Source organism: Xenopus laevis, chromosome 2S (genome assembly GCF_017654675.1).
Source record: "Xenopus laevis strain J_2021 chromosome 2S, Xenopus_laevis_v10.1, whole genome shotgun sequence".
NCBI classification, from domain to species: Eukaryota; Metazoa; Chordata; class Amphibia; order Anura; family Pipidae; genus Xenopus; species Xenopus laevis.
Genome location: NC_054374.1, coordinates 108,371,926 through 108,389,132, shown reverse-complemented (window position 1 = coordinate 108,389,132; position 17,207 = coordinate 108,371,926). Strand labels below are relative to the sequence as shown.

The window sequence follows — 17,207 nt, the reverse complement described above, 5'->3', positions numbered from 1 at the left end:
AAAAACCGCACACACAGGCCTTTTCAAAGGTGCAAAATCCAAAAATGATGTTTATTCCAACGTTTCGGCTATTCACTTAAGCCGTCATCAGGAAGGACTTCCTGATGACGGCTTAAGTGAATAGCCGAAACGTTGGAATAAACATCATTTTTGGATTTTGCACCTTTGAAAAGGCCTGTGTGTGCGGTTTTTTGTTGCTGTATACATGTTCTGTTATAACCAGCACCTAGGCATTAACGATTGTTTTGAGTGCACCAGTATTTGGACTATATATATATATATATATATATATATCCAAAGAAGATCAGCAGTCTCAGGTCTCAAAAATATGAAAAAGGTTTTATTGAGAATAACACAGCATAGGACTAACGTTTCTCAAAGGGCCGAAACATTAGTCCTATGCTGTGTTATTTTCAATAAAACCTTTTTCAAATTTTTAAGCCCTGAGAGTGCTGATCTTCTTTGGATGGATGTATTATATTGCGCCCAGGCAAACAAAACACTTTATTTGAGAGTGCTGGCTCTTTGCTGGTTATATATATATATATATATATATATATATATATATATATATATATATATATATATATATATATATATATATATATATATATATATATATATATATATATGATTTGTAACATTTTTATCTTTTTAATTTATCTGTGTTTTCCAAAGTGACTTTTAAAATTAAATATGTACTGTATTTGTACTGAAGATTATGATGTATAGGTTTTTTTTTTCTTTCCTTTTAAGCTCTTTCTCGACCTAGACCTCACAGTGATGATTACAGCACAATGAAAAAAATTCCACCACCTAAGCCAAAAAGAAGTCCTAACACGAAGCTTAGTGGCTCCTTTGAGGAGATATCAGCTCATAACTCAGGAGAAATTAATACCTTTAGGAAGGTGCATCGTGATATTGGTACAATACAAAGGGCAGCCTCTGCAGATGGTCCTCACCATGGGATTTTGACTTTGTGTATGTCAGAAGAAGAGGATGAAATTGAGCCAGTGTACATTGAAATGGCTAGCAATGCTGGGAAGTGTCGCTTCAAAGAAAAAAGCAGCCCAGAACAAGTGGAAGTTGTGTATGAAGAAATGAAATACAATCTTCCTGATCATATTAATATTAATAATTTAGCAACAGGTAGTTCATTATTGCAGAACATGAACCTAGCAACATTTGAAAAACTAGATTCTAATATAAAAAATGAACAATACTCTAAAGAAAGCTGCAATATCCCTGCTCCGTTTCCAAATCTCCTTCCTCATCGCCCTCCTCTTCTGGTTTTTCCACCAGCTACAGTTACTTCCTCACCTGCCTCTGATGAATCTCCATTAACACCACTTGAAATGATAAAACTCCCTGTGCTTGAAACAAATATAAACTACTCTATACAATCAGATGTGTCAAGTCCAATCTCATCTCAGTGTTCAAAGCTCCAAAAAGACAAGGAAAGACCATCATCACCTGCATTATCTGTATTTAGTGTTTCAAGCAAAGTTTCTCCACCTTGCACTCCACCTCTTCCTCAGACCCCTTCTTCATTCCAGTTCCCAACACATTTTAGTTTTCCTATGGAGAGTTCTTATGCAATGCTTGTAGGGAAGAACATAAAAACAACCCATACAGATCCTGCAAAGATTCCTTCAAAACCAAACCCAGTTATAACAGAAGAAATGTGTGGTTCAGTGACTAAACTGCCTTTCTCTTCTCCAATAAAAAATGCAAGGACAATGCTGAACAAATCCCATTTAGGGTCTCCTTCATTAGCAACAAGTTTTAATGATAGTAGCCATATAACAAGTCCGCTTGATGAATTAACTACTTTATTCAGCTCAGGAAGAAGTCTCCTGAAAAAATCTGCTGCTGGTAGAAAAATACGAGAGCAAGAAGGTATACATAAAGGTTTTAAGCTCTTTCTCATTAAATTCATTTTACCATAATATTGTAATACAAATGTTCATGTATATAAATTATGCTCATCTGTTGTAATGATGAAGTAGTCCATCTGTTGTAATGATGAGAATTGTCAAAAAAGTGTAATTAATATTTTATTATTTTTAAATTAGTTCATGTTAGAGCTAAAAATATAAAGTAAATCTAGAACCACAATTAATATAGTATTTTAACACAGCACATATGTGTATGTGTAAATATACAGTTTTTTAAATGTATTTATAAAGTGCTACATTGGTAAGCATTAAATATGTAAAGGATCTTGAAATGCAATCTTATTTTTGTACATTCTTCAAAAAAATAAATAGTGCAGCTGATACCTTCAACTGACATGGTAGAGATGCTGTGCACATTTACAGCACATTTTAGTTTGGTTTAATACCACTTTAACCATAGGCTATGGCCTGTTTTTGAGAGTTAAACTTACACCTAAGTCCAGACTGCCACTTTAAAGGCCATGTGGCCATCACAGTAAAATTCAACATGGACTTTACTGGGGAAGCACTATCTGGCCTGGAGAAACCCCTTCATGGAATGGTGACACAAATGGAAGTTTATGAAATGAAGCAGGGTAATTTTGGGCAAGATTAAATACACTAATAACATATTTACTGACATCTTAAAACTCTGACTAGGTGGGTTCAGGGTTCAGAGGGAATTAGCAAACAAGAAAAAGACCATGTGGAGTGAGTAGCTGTGGAGGTGGTGCAGACATTACAGTAGGTGATAAACATAAATAGGCATCATAACATATGATTCAATATTTCCAAAGTCTACATGATTAAGTGCTTTGTCACAAAATGTGTAAGGCTACTATGTGTGCTACTGAGCTATCTAAATAAAAATCTACAGTTATTTTATATTGCCTGTTCATGGGGTTCTGTGAGTTTGCCAGAAATATTGTTGATGGTGTTAGATTTTGTAAGGTCTTTGATATATTCGAGACTTTTATGATCTTTGTATATGGTGATGGGTTCCATTGACCCTTTTAGCAGATATCACCACTCTTCAAGGGCAAGCTTGCTGACAAATAATTTCCGTTATCATCATTGTGTTCTGCTTGAGAGAAACTTTTAGAAAAGTGTAAGAGGCTCTGTCTCTAGTATAGGATAGACCCTGAACCAATATCCAATGCATCAACCTCAATGAAGTAAGGCAGACAAGGATTGAGTATGGGCCAAAGGTAAAAATCTCCTTTAATGATTTAAAGGTTTCCAAGACTTTGGTTGATCATGCATTAGCTTTCCCCCCTTTGTAAATAAGAGCCATGGTAGGAGCAAGGTGTGAGGAGATTACCTTAGTAAATTATGTAAATCTTTGAATAGTCTTTGTCCTGGTAGGACACACTTGTTCTGCTTGGCATACAGAATAGAAATTACTTCATGTACCTGAAGTTGGTGGTTGGTTTAGTCTTTAGGGAATATCAGGAGATCATTTAATGAGATGATGCTATCCTCCTCCCTCCTGAATATATCACCAGCAAAGTCTTGGAAGACAGCTAAGACATTGTATAGCCCACTGGGCAGTTCTGGTTATCCACAAGTATTCTTCAAATATACCTCCTCCTGTCATTTTGAATGGTCGACAAAAATATGAAGTGAAAAAAATACCTAATTCATTCCCAGTTGATATGCCCCTCACTTGCTAAAAGAACTCTGCAGAAAGTTTTCTAAAAACAACTGATACTGGAGGTCCTGTAAGGTCTTGCCAATTATTAGGGCATCTATCATTGTGGCTGATCCTTAGGTCATCCCCTGGCCTCGTAGTTGGCCATCTTAAATATATTGCAATATATGGACAAACAATCCCTGCATTGTTTAAAGGGTAAGGTATTTTTAGTAGCTTAAGGCAAAAAATGTCTCAGTGTCCTAAATATATAAATATATTGATAATGGGTTGGGTGCAGGAATTTGTCTATAGGAATTTTGTGGTAACAGCCTTATTGCACCCCCCCGCTTAATGTTTTTAATAATTAGTGGTGAGCACAACTTTCCCTTGTTTGATCCTTAGGTCATCACATCATGCCATGATTTATGCAGAGTGAAATTTAAACTAAAACTGCTTTTGCAAGTTTCTGGGTGTGCTTTAAATAATCTATACTTGCTTGTTTTAACTGGTCTTTGACTTCTTGCCTATTTCTGGCAATCCAGCTTTAGGGATGTAGCGAACCGCCGAGTATGTGTTCGCGAACGACGTTCGCGAACACCGGCAAAAAATGCGAACAGTTCGCGAACTGTTCGCGAACTTCGAACATCCGAAAATTGTTCAATTCGAACGATCGTTGGATTTTAAATCGTTCGATTTTAGCGATCGAATGGTCGAATGGTCGAACGATTTTGACGCGAACGCCTATTGGCGAACGTCGCGCGACGTTCGCGAACTTGCGGCGGACGCGAACAGTCGAAGTTCGCGCGAACTAGTTCGCCGGCGAACAGTTCGCTACATCCCTATCCAGCTTGCTGCCAGCCCATTATATGCAGCACTTTGCATATAATGCAGCTGTAAGAAACTTGTAACATTGTTTTTTAGACCCATGTGCTCTATAAAAGGTGTGTAAGAGATCAGCTGAAGCTGTAAGGACTGCATATTTACAGGGTATAGTGTAATCTTCTGTTACCTAGAGCAGAGATATTTCTTGTTCAGATAATTACAAACTATCGAAAATGCTGAAATAATTCAAGGTGCCTATGTAGTATTAATAGAAAATAATTAGTAGGAGTAGCAAAAGAAATCAAGATTATTAATTATCTTCATGGTTCTGATCATCAACTAATGAACACAAATCTCCTACTTTATCAGTGATAATCCTTGGGCACTTTCCAAAGATTGGATTTTCTGAATCATGAAAACAGCTAATCTTGGTTTCAGGGGATGTTAACAGGTCTTTCTTAAAATAAAATTTTGCATTTTTATTTGTCACCATCTCCACTGGTTACTCCCGCCATCATTCCTGATTGTGTCCCAGCTGCCTTTCCCCCACCACGTCTCCAATGTCTTCCCCCATCACTTCCCTGTTGCCTTAACCCACCACGTCCCCGTTGCCTTCCTCCACCACATCCCCATTGTCTGATATAACACTGTTGGCAAATAACCAATGTATTACATTTTAGCACCTTCCTGATAAGTTGGAACTATAAGGACATATACCATAAAATTTCACAATGAACTAAAGCATGCTAGTTAACATGAAATAGAAGTATCCTTTTTTTATTTTTGTACTTTTCAGGTCAAATATAGATTAAAAAGTTAAAAAACAACAGCATTCAACCCCCCACCTTCACATACTTCCGGTGCACGGCTTCTCTCTTTCCCCCTCAGCGGCCACCGGCCTCATAAACTTACGCAGGACTGCGCAGGCAGCCATGGAGGCACGCTTACTTATGTCATTTGGCACCTTGATTTCCTTCCTTGTCTCCTGTACCAAATGCCTCCCTGCCGGCTTCCCTGTTGTTAATCCTTTGCCTTCCCCAATCACCTCCCTGCTGTCAGCACCTCTGTCTCCCCCATAGCCTCTAGTTGCCTTCCCTAAATGAATCCCCAGTGCACGTCCCAATGCCTCCCCTCTGCAGTCCCCCATCACCTCCCTTCTGCTGGCCCCGATTGCACTCGGAAAGCCTTCCCTGATTGCCTCACGGCTTACTTTCTCCATCACCGACCACCGCCTCTCTCAGCTCCCTGTTTTCCTCCCCATTAGGTCCCCGCTGCCTTTATCACCATCTCCACTGATTGCTTCCCTGCTGCCTTTCCCCCACCTTTGCCTTTGAGTATAATGAAGCTTATATTAGATTTTGATTTTTGCGACAGTTCCCCTTTAAGGAAGTAAGTATTCCATTTGTCATCTACAGCACCTGTAAATGTTTTACAAGATCGTAAACATCAAAATCTTATGAGCACTATGCAGTACAACATTTTCAGTCAAATTAATTGCCCCATTTTAGTGTCCCCACAATGTTTTGATGAGACTTCAAAAAGTACGCAAGGCCATGCAAAGGGTGAATGAATATACAAGTAGAAAATATGTGTATAACGTTTACATGAAATATAATTACTAGCTGTGTAGTTATTGTGTTAACTGTTTTATGTTTGTAGGTGTTGAAATGAATATGAATGTATGTGGTAGTGAGGATGCTGCAATACCTGACACCCAAGATAATAATGCCAACAATCAAGATAATCGAGGACCAAATTCAAGGTCTAGTTGTGCAGCTTTTGAGAATGGAAATCCTGTTACTAATGGTAAATATTTTGCTTTAGCAGTTATATTTCATGTTACATCTTGAGTCATTTGCTGCATTGGTGTGCCTGCCTCTTCCCTTGTTCCAAATTGCTTGCATATTGATGCTGAAGAATACTGGAACTACTGCCACCTTTAAATTGGCAGTGATTCCAGGTTTTCCACTGTGGTCTGTATTAATTATCATTATTGTTTTGTACATTTTATACCTTAGGGCTGGTACAGTAAGTTCAATATAAAAATATTGCATTCCTATTGTATCCACAATACAATATTCATGTTGTAGTTCAGGTTTTAGTCCTCCTTTGATCAAAAACAAATTGGTTAGGGATCACTATTTAGAATACAAGGAACAGTAACACCAATCAATAAGTAATTAATTGATAATGTACTGTTAACCTTGCATCAGTAAAACTGGGGTGTTTGTATTAAAAAGTCTACTTGAGTTTATATAAACAAGCTGCTATGAGTTCATGGGGGCAATCATTCAAGCTGAAAGAGGAGAGAAGGCACAGGCTACTTAGCAGATAATAGATAAGCTCTGTCGTAGAATACAATAGGATTGTAGAGTGCATCTGTTATCTGCTATGTAACCTGTGCTTTGAATGGCTGCCCCCCATGGATATACAAGAGCTTATTTATATAAACTATATTAGTGTTTCTAAAGCAAACACACCAGTTGCACCAAAACAGGGCAACGGTATATTATATTTCAAGGACTCTCATTTTCAGTGTTACTGTTTCTTTAATCAACTATAAATGACTATTTTACAGGAAAAATTAATGATCTTGGTGAATCTTGACCAAGCCTGTTCTGCCCAGGCCATGCCTCCACCCAACAGCACTTCATGATTCAACAGCTTGCTTTGAGCAGGTCTTTAGTAAAGGACTCTTTTGCATGTTGCCCCTATAGGCAATCCTTGATTTACTTAAACTATAGAGATGAAAACCCTATGTGCATTCCATTACATGATGCAGAGGAGAACACATCAGTACTGACTACACTAATATAATAAAACCACCTCCCCAGGCAGCAAGTGATAACATGACTGGGTGGGGAGAGGAATTACGGAGAGGTGCATGGGTCAATCATGGATGCTTTCTGACGTTTCCCACACACCATGTGTACGAGGGGTCACATGTAATATGGTTGCCTTTCTACTGTTCTAATCATTCAAGAACACAGCAGGAACTGTGAATCTTCTTTTCTTCAACATCTTATGCATCAATCATCCTGCCCAATCCACAATCAGACAATGTCCATTGTACTGTATATGGATAGCATTCGGGATTGCCAGGCCAACATACACTTTCCAATAACTGTACAAAAGTTTATTCTATACAATACAATAGGTACATGTATGGCCAGCTTTAGTACTTTAAATATGTTTTTTTTTTGTCACTTTGAGATTTCCTAAAACATCATATTATCATATTAAGCATGAACACTTAACATGCAAACTTTCCTTAGATGCTGAAGAAAATAAAATTCAAAAGTGAAATGGCAAATGTAGGAAAAGCAGAACATAGCACCTGAAAGATCATTGTTCTGCCATTTAAAGTAATAAAACCATATAGGATCTTGCTTTCACTTAAGTTTAAATAAATGTTACACTATGTGCACAGTTGTGATATCCCATTGTTTACACAACTGCATGCAAAGGAAACTTTTCAGAATGTAATCATCAACTTAATTTATCTTTCCAAACTGCTCTGGCTCTCAATAAAAGTTATTTATCTGTGTTGACGTACTTCAATGAACTTCTGAGCACATGGAAACTTTACTTATATGATAAGGAATCTTATCTGTACGCTGTTAATAGAAAAAGATGAATCACTGATGCCATGGGCCAAGATCAAGGCTTTTCATTGATAGTAGCCCTTGTATTGTAATCAGGGTAAATGGTATTTTTATAGAGCTAAAATACCGTGGAGCCTGACAGAGATTACACACTGAGAAGAATGTTTGAAAAGTGTCACTTTCCATGGAGTAAACTGACATGTTCAAGGTACTAAAGTTAATTGGATTTTTCATAGTTCTCACTTAACAATGCCTACAGACTCTGACCTACAAAGCATGGTGGGGAATTTTGAAATTTCTAGGTGATCAAAGATCACATGTTCTTTTTGTGTTGCAAAATATTGAAGGACAATGGGATCATTATTGAGGATTCAGATGTAAAGACCCTGCATGGTGCTGCAGTTGCGTCAGCTTTATAACATGTACGGTGACTTTGGTGTACAGTGATTGGTCCACTTTTCAGAGTATATTATTCAATATGATATGGAATAATGTTATAGTTATTCAGAAGGATCATTTTATATTAGATTTGCTCTAACTCCCCTTTTATAAATATCTCACAAAGATTTGCAGGCAAAAGGCAACTAGTCATTGATTCATCGGAAGGCAGGAGTTTGATATCTTACTCCATTAGTATGCACAGTATTGTCCTCTTGCCCTGCATATGGTGGGGGTGGGAGACACACAGGACAACTGTTTTGATGAACATTTAGCTCTACCTTAACTCACATACATTAAAAAAAGAGAAGTATTCCATCACTTACAGGCAAGACAATTCCCTCTCTGTCCTAAATAAAACAATTTAATTTATAAAGATCCCCAAGTAATATATTAAAAAGTAATTAAAGGTTGAGGTAAAAATGATGCCAGTATTCCCATTTTTATTTCCATTTGCCATTATTGTTAGATTTGTAAATGCATTTTACCTAGCATTCCTTAATGCAATGATCCCCAACCAGTAGCTCATGAGCAACATGTTGCTCACCAACCCAATGGATGTTGCTCCCAGCGGCCTCAAAGTAGGTGCTTCATTTTGAATTATTGGTGTAACCCTTTCTAGACTAGGCTAGACCTTGTCCAGCTAAGTTACATTTAACCCTCTCACCACAGGATGGGCTACATAAAATAATGAAGGAATGGTGTAACTACAACTACACCTCACTTGTGCTGCATGGCTAAATAAAAGAATTGGACACCAGAAGGCGTAAATGTCAGGTAACATAACAGCAATTCAGAGCCAGCACTTTGTGACATCCCTGTGGAGATAGAGTACCACATTGGATAGTTGCACCCTCAGGATCTCTTTACAGTGTCCTGGATCCACAAAAGTTGGATCGAGGAAAGCATTAAACCTCAATCCCTACACTACAGGCCAGTCTTGCCTGAGGGAAGAGCTACCCCTTTGCTATTCCTCCTAGTTGGAGCCAAGCTGCTCTTGCTCACTAGTTCTATCTGCCTCACTTTCCTAAAAAGTGCTGTTACAGAGAAAAACCCTGTCCTGACTTCACCTCATTCACAGTGTCCCTGTATCCCTGATTTCACCAAAGGTCTCCTCACCCTTGGGGCCTTAGCTCCAGGCTCCCAGTGCATCCACTCCCTCCTGGATTGGTAGGGGAAACAGGAAGCCCCATCCTCTGCCCAGCACTATACTGAAGTGTGGCAGGAACTTGTTATAAGCCTCTGGGCTAATGATAAACTATACACATTGTGCTAATAAGCAAAAGTAGATACATGGGCCCAGCAACCAGAGAAAGTGTAGACATTTAAACTTTTAGTTGCATAAAATCATGTGTACTGCCAAGAAGAGCCTCATGTTGGCTGCCAATCAACATAGAAGCTAAATAGCCAATCAAAGCTCAGTTATGAACTCCCCCAGGATCTTTTTGTATGCTTATATTGCTCTAGTCTCCAACTTCTTTTAATTTTGAATGTTGAGGACCCCTGCCATTAAGGAACAATATAAGCAAAATATTCCCATATGAGCTAAGATAAATAATATTACTATCCTTCAAATTCATGCACAAAATATGTAATTTTGTATAGCCCATGTATGTATCCCTTAAATGGGCAGTATCACCCTTGTTCAACAGGAGTTAATGAAGAGTGACTGTACTAAACATACTTTTTTTTGCATATTATCATATTAATCATGGAAAAATGTGATGTTTTTGTATTACTTGTGATAAATAGAGCAAATAGAAAAATTGATGTTACTCCATGTTTGGTCCTTGCCTTACAAGGTGGATATATTGCCAGGGCATACAAAATCCTCCTGGGTGTCCACTTACAAAACAGTCACAACAAAAGAGGGAAGGCAAGGGTTTGTATACTGTGCAGCAGGCCTGTGTACATTACACTTTGCAGATTTCGGCATGAAAATGTATACTCATGCATTTCCACATGTAAATCCATTACGTGTATCTGCATAGGTCGATGGAATGCCTGTAGGTGCAGACACCACAGCATGCTTTACATATGACTACAGCCTAAATCTGCTCCTGCATAAATAAACACTATCACATTTTTTGTCTCTCATATCCATTTGCAATGTATTGATTAAATAAGGCTCCAGGCTTTAGTTGAGGCAGCGTTCAGACCAAGACTATCCATTGCCCAAAGCCTCTGTATGACTAGACCTCCTTAAATATTTGTTACATTGGTTTCAAACAAATCTTGTTAAACATTTCTGCAAACAGAGAGCTAAAGAGAGCTCAAGAGAACATTGTAACTGCTGACCAATTCAAGTCAATGATAATAACAGAGTTTTAGTTCAGTTCTGGCCATGCTTACAGTATACATCAAGGCCCTTCTAGTTTACAAGGTTATCCAGAGAATTCCCTGCTCTGTGTTTTCACCTTCTTTATCCATGGAAACAAAATTATACTGTATAACATAGTTTCCAATGGAAAGCTTAGACCCCCCCCCCCGCGCATTTGTTAATAATTCCTGAACACAATAAACATAAATAGGAGTTTCCTAGGTTGCATATACAGTCTGGAGGAAATATATATTTTTTAGAAATGTTTTTGAGCTCTTTTATGGCATGATAATATACTGTAAATATTATTAAAAAAATGTGTTAACGTTATCATAGGGTCTTGTAGATTAAACAGTTACAGCATATTTTACACTGCATTTACATTACAAAAGGCCATGCCGCTTGTTTCACTTATGTAACAATATCTTGGGCTAGGTAAGTCCAACAAGGTTAATGTCCAGCTATTAAAAGTAGAGCAAGGGTTACAAGGTACTCTAACACACAGGGCACGGCCTTCACTAGTTAGAAGGTTGGAAGGAAAAGTTTAGTTGAACTACAGCTCACATAGGCTACTGTGCTTAAAAATAAAATAAAGGAACGCCAGGAGGTTCTTACAGCAAACAATAGGATACGTTTATTTGTCAGAGACAAATGATACACAGAGTTAATACTCACAGATCCACAGAGGCAAAGTATTGCAGATGTTATTATGCTAGGACAGTTAGGCAGAGACATCAAGATGTGACACCATGCGAGTTATATAGTGGTTTACAATTACATAATATAAAAACAGGTTTGGCAAAGAAGAACGATCCCAAAAATGTTATATTAGCTTCTGCAAACTGACATAATTAACATCCAAATGCTGCCTGAAGACAGAATGAAGAGAAAGAGATTCTGAGAGAGGGATAGTGAAGATAAATGTGATTATTTTAGATATTGATATATAATTGATTATATTTACAAAGTTTCTTATTTCAGTATGATAAAGCTTATATTACATTTTCGTTTTTGCTATAGGTCCCCCTTAAAATACTTAAATAAATAACGTAGAGGGTCCTGACTGCAAGAGCTTTCAGTCTGAAGGGATATTTGAACAAGAGGTTGCTGAAACTTTGTGTATAAATATAATTACGTTATCTGCAAAAACAGAGTATATGAACAATGCAGATTTCGCTTAACAAAATGAATAGGACTTCTTACATTTAATTTTCAATATCTACCGATATTCTGATGTAAAAAATTACATAATATATTGCTACACGTACTAGAGAGACCAGGCTCCATGAAAATTTAGTTTTTTACATTTAAAGGAACAGTTCAGTGTAAAAAATTAAACTGGGTTAATATGCAAAAAAGTATGCAAAATATATAAAAAGTTTTCAATATAGATAGTTAGAAAGAAATGTAATTTATAAAGGCTGGAGTGAACAGATGTCTAACATAATACTACTCCCTCCTTTGCAACCCTTTAAAGGAACAGTAACACCAAAAAATAAGTGTTTTTTAAGAAATGACAATGTAATGCACTCTTACGGCAGAGACACAAGTGGCAATTTGGGGAGATTAGTCACCCGGCAACAAATCTCTTCTTCTTCGCGGGTGACTAATCTCCCTGAACTGCCTCCCTTGCCTTCCCATCGGCTAGAATGAAAATCGCCGGTGGGATGGCACTCGGATCGATTCGTTTTCCGAAGTTACCCGAAGTTGTCTCACGAGGAAACTTCGGATGACTTTGGAAAATTAAGTGCTCCGAGTGCAGTCCCGCCAGCGATTTTCATTCTAGCCAGCAGGAAGGCAGGGGAGGCAGTTTGGGGAGATTAGTTTCCCCGAAGAAGATGAGATTTGTCACAGGGCCACTAATCTCACCGAATTGCTATATGTGTCTCTGCCCTTACCCTGCACTGGTAAAACTGGTATGCTTGGTTCAGAAACACAATTATGGTTTATATAAACAAGCTGCCGTGTAGCCATGGGGGCAGCCATGCAAGCACATGATACAAAGTAAATAACAGATAAGCGCTGAAGAATCCCATTGTACACTACAGAGTTTATCTGTTATCTGCTGTGAATCCTTTTCTCCTTTTTCAGCTTTGAATGGCTGCCACCCATGGCTTCTTAGTAGCTTGTTTATATAAACCATAGTAGTATTTCTGACGTTTTACCAGTGCAGCACAACAGTGCATCATTAGTGATGGGCGAATTTGGGGCGTTTTCCTTCGCCGGCATCTGTTTTTGGCGAAATTGCGCCAGCGTCAGAAAAAAAATGAATTTTCGCAGCAGTTTCGCGAATTTATTCGCCGGTGGCGAATAGCGGGAATTCGCCCATCACTATGCATCATATTTTCATTATAGTAAAAACACTTTTTGGTGTTACTGTTTTTTAATCTGTTACCAGTCAGTATGTGCTTCAGTTATAAAAGCAGGATCATATAGGATATAACTTTTTAATTAGTTCTCTTTTGAATCTGAGCTGAGGATAAAAAATGCAAACTAACTGAACATTTATGTACCATGTGGCCCCTCTAATAAAGAGGTTAGAAAACCGTAAAATAATTTTTTTGGCTATTATGTTAGACATCTGTTCAGTCCAGCCTTTATAGATTACATTTTTGGCTAACTAACTATATTAGAAACATTTTTTTTATTCCGCACAGCCTATCCATTTACCCAGTTTTTATTTTTATATAGAATTGATTTTTATAAATCGCCAATTGAAAAAATATTTAAAACATGATAGGTATGGGACCCTTTATCCAGAAACAGATTATCCAGAAAGTTCCAAATTACAGGAAGGTCACTACCACTTAGTCCATTTTAAGGATATAATTGTAATTTGTAAAAAGAATTTCCTTTTTCTCGTAATAATAAAACAGCACATTGTACATGATGGTAACTAAGCTGCATGAATCCAAATTAGTGGCAGAGAATCCTGCTGGGTTTATTTAATGTTTTAATAATAATACAACCCTGCTGTCTGACATATATTCAGGAATTCCCTACTAAAATTAGCCAATTGGCAATAGCCAATGTATTTTTATGGTCCTTATAAGTACTTTAGTATAATACTATTATCCAAAAGGGTACAGACCCTTCCACTCCATTTATGTGAATTGTATTTCTAATAATTCACTTATTGTTACTTTTTATTCCAATGACCCCTTTTTTGTTACTACTAATTTATTGTTTTGCTGTACAGTGCTTTGCCCTCATACATACATACATACATATAATACTATAGTATTCATCTGTAGAAGATAATTAAATATTAAGTTGGATAATATTGAAGAAACAGTGCATAAAAGGGGGTGGGGGTCCTCCATTTGCTACCAATTACTGCTAGATCAGGAAGTGCAAAAAAAAAGAATTAAATACATACTTAAATATGAAATTCTGCAGTAGTAAATGTTTTCATAGAAGCAGTGCTCTAAAGCATTAATGCTTAATAGGTACACTTTGTAATATAACTCACAGCAAGTCTTCTATAATATAAATGTTGTTCTACTTGTGCAATTTTCCTCAAATTCCACAATGTTCCCATCAGCAACATTCTAAGGTCAGAAATGGAAAAGTTAATAATACTTATCGTACAGTTAAAAAAGGAAGATTCATATTCAAAAGTTGAATCTACAGCAATATGTTTTAGCCCCCCACAAAGTTTGCTTAGGACAAACATCTTCATGAAATGTAACAGCAGTAGATTGTCAGATGTTTTAGGTAAATTAAGGGGCCGATTCATCAAGGGTCGAATATCGAGGGTTAATTAACCCTCGATATTCGACTAGGAATTGAAATCCTTCGACTTCAAATATCGAAGTCGAAGGATTTAGCGCAAATGCTACGATCGTACGATCGAAGGATTATTCCTTCGATCGAACGATTAAATCCTTCGAATCGAACAATTCGAAGGATTTGAATCCAACGATCGAAGGAATATCCTTCGATCAAAAAAACTTAGGCAAACCTATGGGGACCTTCCCCATAGGCTAACATTGACTTAGGTAGCTTTTATCTGCCGAACTAGGGGGTCGAAGTTTTTTTTAAAGAGACAGTACTTCGACTATCGAATGGTCGAATAGTCGAACGATTTTTAGTTCGAATCCTTCGATTCGAAGTCGTAGTCGTAGTCGAAGGTCGAAGTAGCCCATTCGATGGTCGAAGTAGCCCAAAAAACTCTTCGAAATTCGAAGTTTTTTTACTTCGAATCCTTCACACGAATTTAGTGAATCGGCCCCAAAGACTTACTTTGTAATATTATAGAAACACCATCATAAGAATAACATGAATGCTTTCTCATACAGATTCTAGCTTTGTAGTTTTAATGATTTATCTTATTTTCTGTATGCACTAGGTATATCTGATGAAGACTTGAACTGCAAATTTCAAAACACTATAACTACAAGTTCTTCAACAAAAAACAAGGAGCATGGCAATCAGGTAAATAATACTACCACTAAGGGGCCCATTTAAGATTTCTCTTGTCTTTTGGCACAAGAATCTTAAATGCCCACCCAATCACCAATATTTTATATGAGTTGTACTAAACTCTTTTCTATGTGTGTGCTTTTTGAGCACTAGGTGCACTTTCAAACCTATAACTTTTGACTAAAGCTTCCCCCAAAAATTGCAGTCTCCTCATTTTTAATAATAATGTAAGTTATTTTATAGACTATTTACAGCTTATTCCTAATTGTCATGCCTCACTCCTAAACTATGTTATCCTTTGCTAGATTTTACTACCTGAACCTCAGTCTAATCTCCCAAAATTTTGGTTGCCATCTTTACTAGCTGTGATGCCACATCCCCCTCTGTGCTTTTAACTTATACGTGCCATTAATTAGCTGCACCCAACCCACCCAATCACCATGGAAGATTCGCTCACACAATGTTTGCTTTGATCTGGATTGTGAACAGAAAGTTGATCATAGGGAAACTGGCATTGCCATGGAAAGGCATGCAGCCATTTTTATGTAACCGAAAACTCAAATTTTAAGCGGAGAATATCTTAGGGTGGTAGCTTAAAGTGGCTCTATTAATCTATTTAATTACTATTTGTACAAAAACCTAAATCTAGAAGCTAACTAACATATTTCATACCTGCACCCCTAAAAACTTGCTGGAACAACTTTTATCTTTAAAAGGTGAAATTCAGGATTGTGGACTAGAGAAATAGGCACTGACACCTATTCAAATGTGAATTCTGTGAAAATCAACTCGCTATTGGAGTACTGACTACAATAAACTAAACTAGTGTTTATTTGTACCTCTGGCCCCATTAGTTCTGGTGCTGAGCACATACCCTACAGCATCTATAAAATATAAGGTGCTATCATATGCTTCTCTCTTAAAATCTAATATGGCAGTGCTCAGAGTTTGTAGCTTAGATCTTTTTAACATTCAGAGAAGGGCACTGCATTTAAGAACAGGCTCCTGTATGCCTGCCAAGAGCAGAATGCTGTAGAAACTAGCAAAGGTAAATAATATCTATGATACTGTATATAGGGAACTTCAACATAATCAAGTCCAAAAGCAACAAGTTGACTGGGCAATAGGGATGTAGCGAACGTCGGAAAAAAAGTTCGCGAACATATTCGCGAACTTGCGCAAAAATGCGAGCGGTTCGCGAACCCCATAGACTTCAATGGGAAGGCGAACTTTAACATCTAAAAAAGACATTTCTGGCCAGAAAAATGATTTTAAAGTTGTTTAAAGGGTGCAACGACCTGGACAGTGGCATGCCAGAGGGGGATCAAGGGCAAAAATGTATCTGAAAAATCTGCCTGTGTGTGCTTGGAAGAGATAGTGTAGGGGGAGAGCTGTTAGTGATTTCAGGGACAGATGATAGTAAGTTTGCTGGCTAGTAATCTGCTTGATACTGCTCTGTATTGGAGGGACAGAAGTCTGCAGGGATTTGAGGGACATTTTAGCTTAGGTAGCTTTGCTGGCTAGTAATCTACTGTTCTCTTTAAACAACTGCCATACGTTGACCTTGTAGGCATTGTTTGCCCAGTTTTTTTGGACGCAGCCACTGAAGCACAGTTGCCAGAAAAAATATGCCATATAAATGCTGAAAATAGTAATTTTTCGCCATACGTTGACCTTGTAGACATTGTTTGCCCAGTTTTTTGGTTGCAGCCACTGAAGCACAGTTGCCAGAAAAAATATGCCATATAAATGCTGAAAATAGTCATTTTTTGCCATACGTTGACCTTGTAGGCATTGTTTGCCCAGTTTTTTTGGTCGCAGCCACTGAAGCACAGTTGCCAGAAAAAATATGCCATATAAATGCTGAAAATAGTAATTTTTTGCCATATACGTTGAGTCAACGTATGGCAAAAAATGACTATTTTCAGCATTTATATGGCATATTTTTTCTGGCCTCTGTGCTTCAGTGGCTGCGGCCAAAAAAACTGGGCAAAAAATGCCTACAGGGCAAATAATGCCTAAAAGGT

The 17,207-nt window shown here is 37.5% G+C and overlaps 1 protein-coding gene across 1 annotated transcript in view; it reads left to right on the top strand.

Annotated features, from left to right (window-relative positions):
- Positions 1 to 17,207, top strand: part of myo16.S (myosin XVI S homeolog) — a 139,642-nt gene that overhangs the window by 112,486 nt on the left and 9,949 nt on the right. The window contains exons 32-34 of the mRNA XM_041584256.1: positions 757 to 1,899; positions 6,052 to 6,198; positions 15,107 to 15,192. Coding sequence (XP_041440190.1) covers positions 757 to 1,899; positions 6,052 to 6,198; positions 15,107 to 15,192 — 1,376 coding nt within the window. The remainder of the gene's footprint in view (positions 1 to 756; positions 1,900 to 6,051; positions 6,199 to 15,106; positions 15,193 to 17,207) is intronic.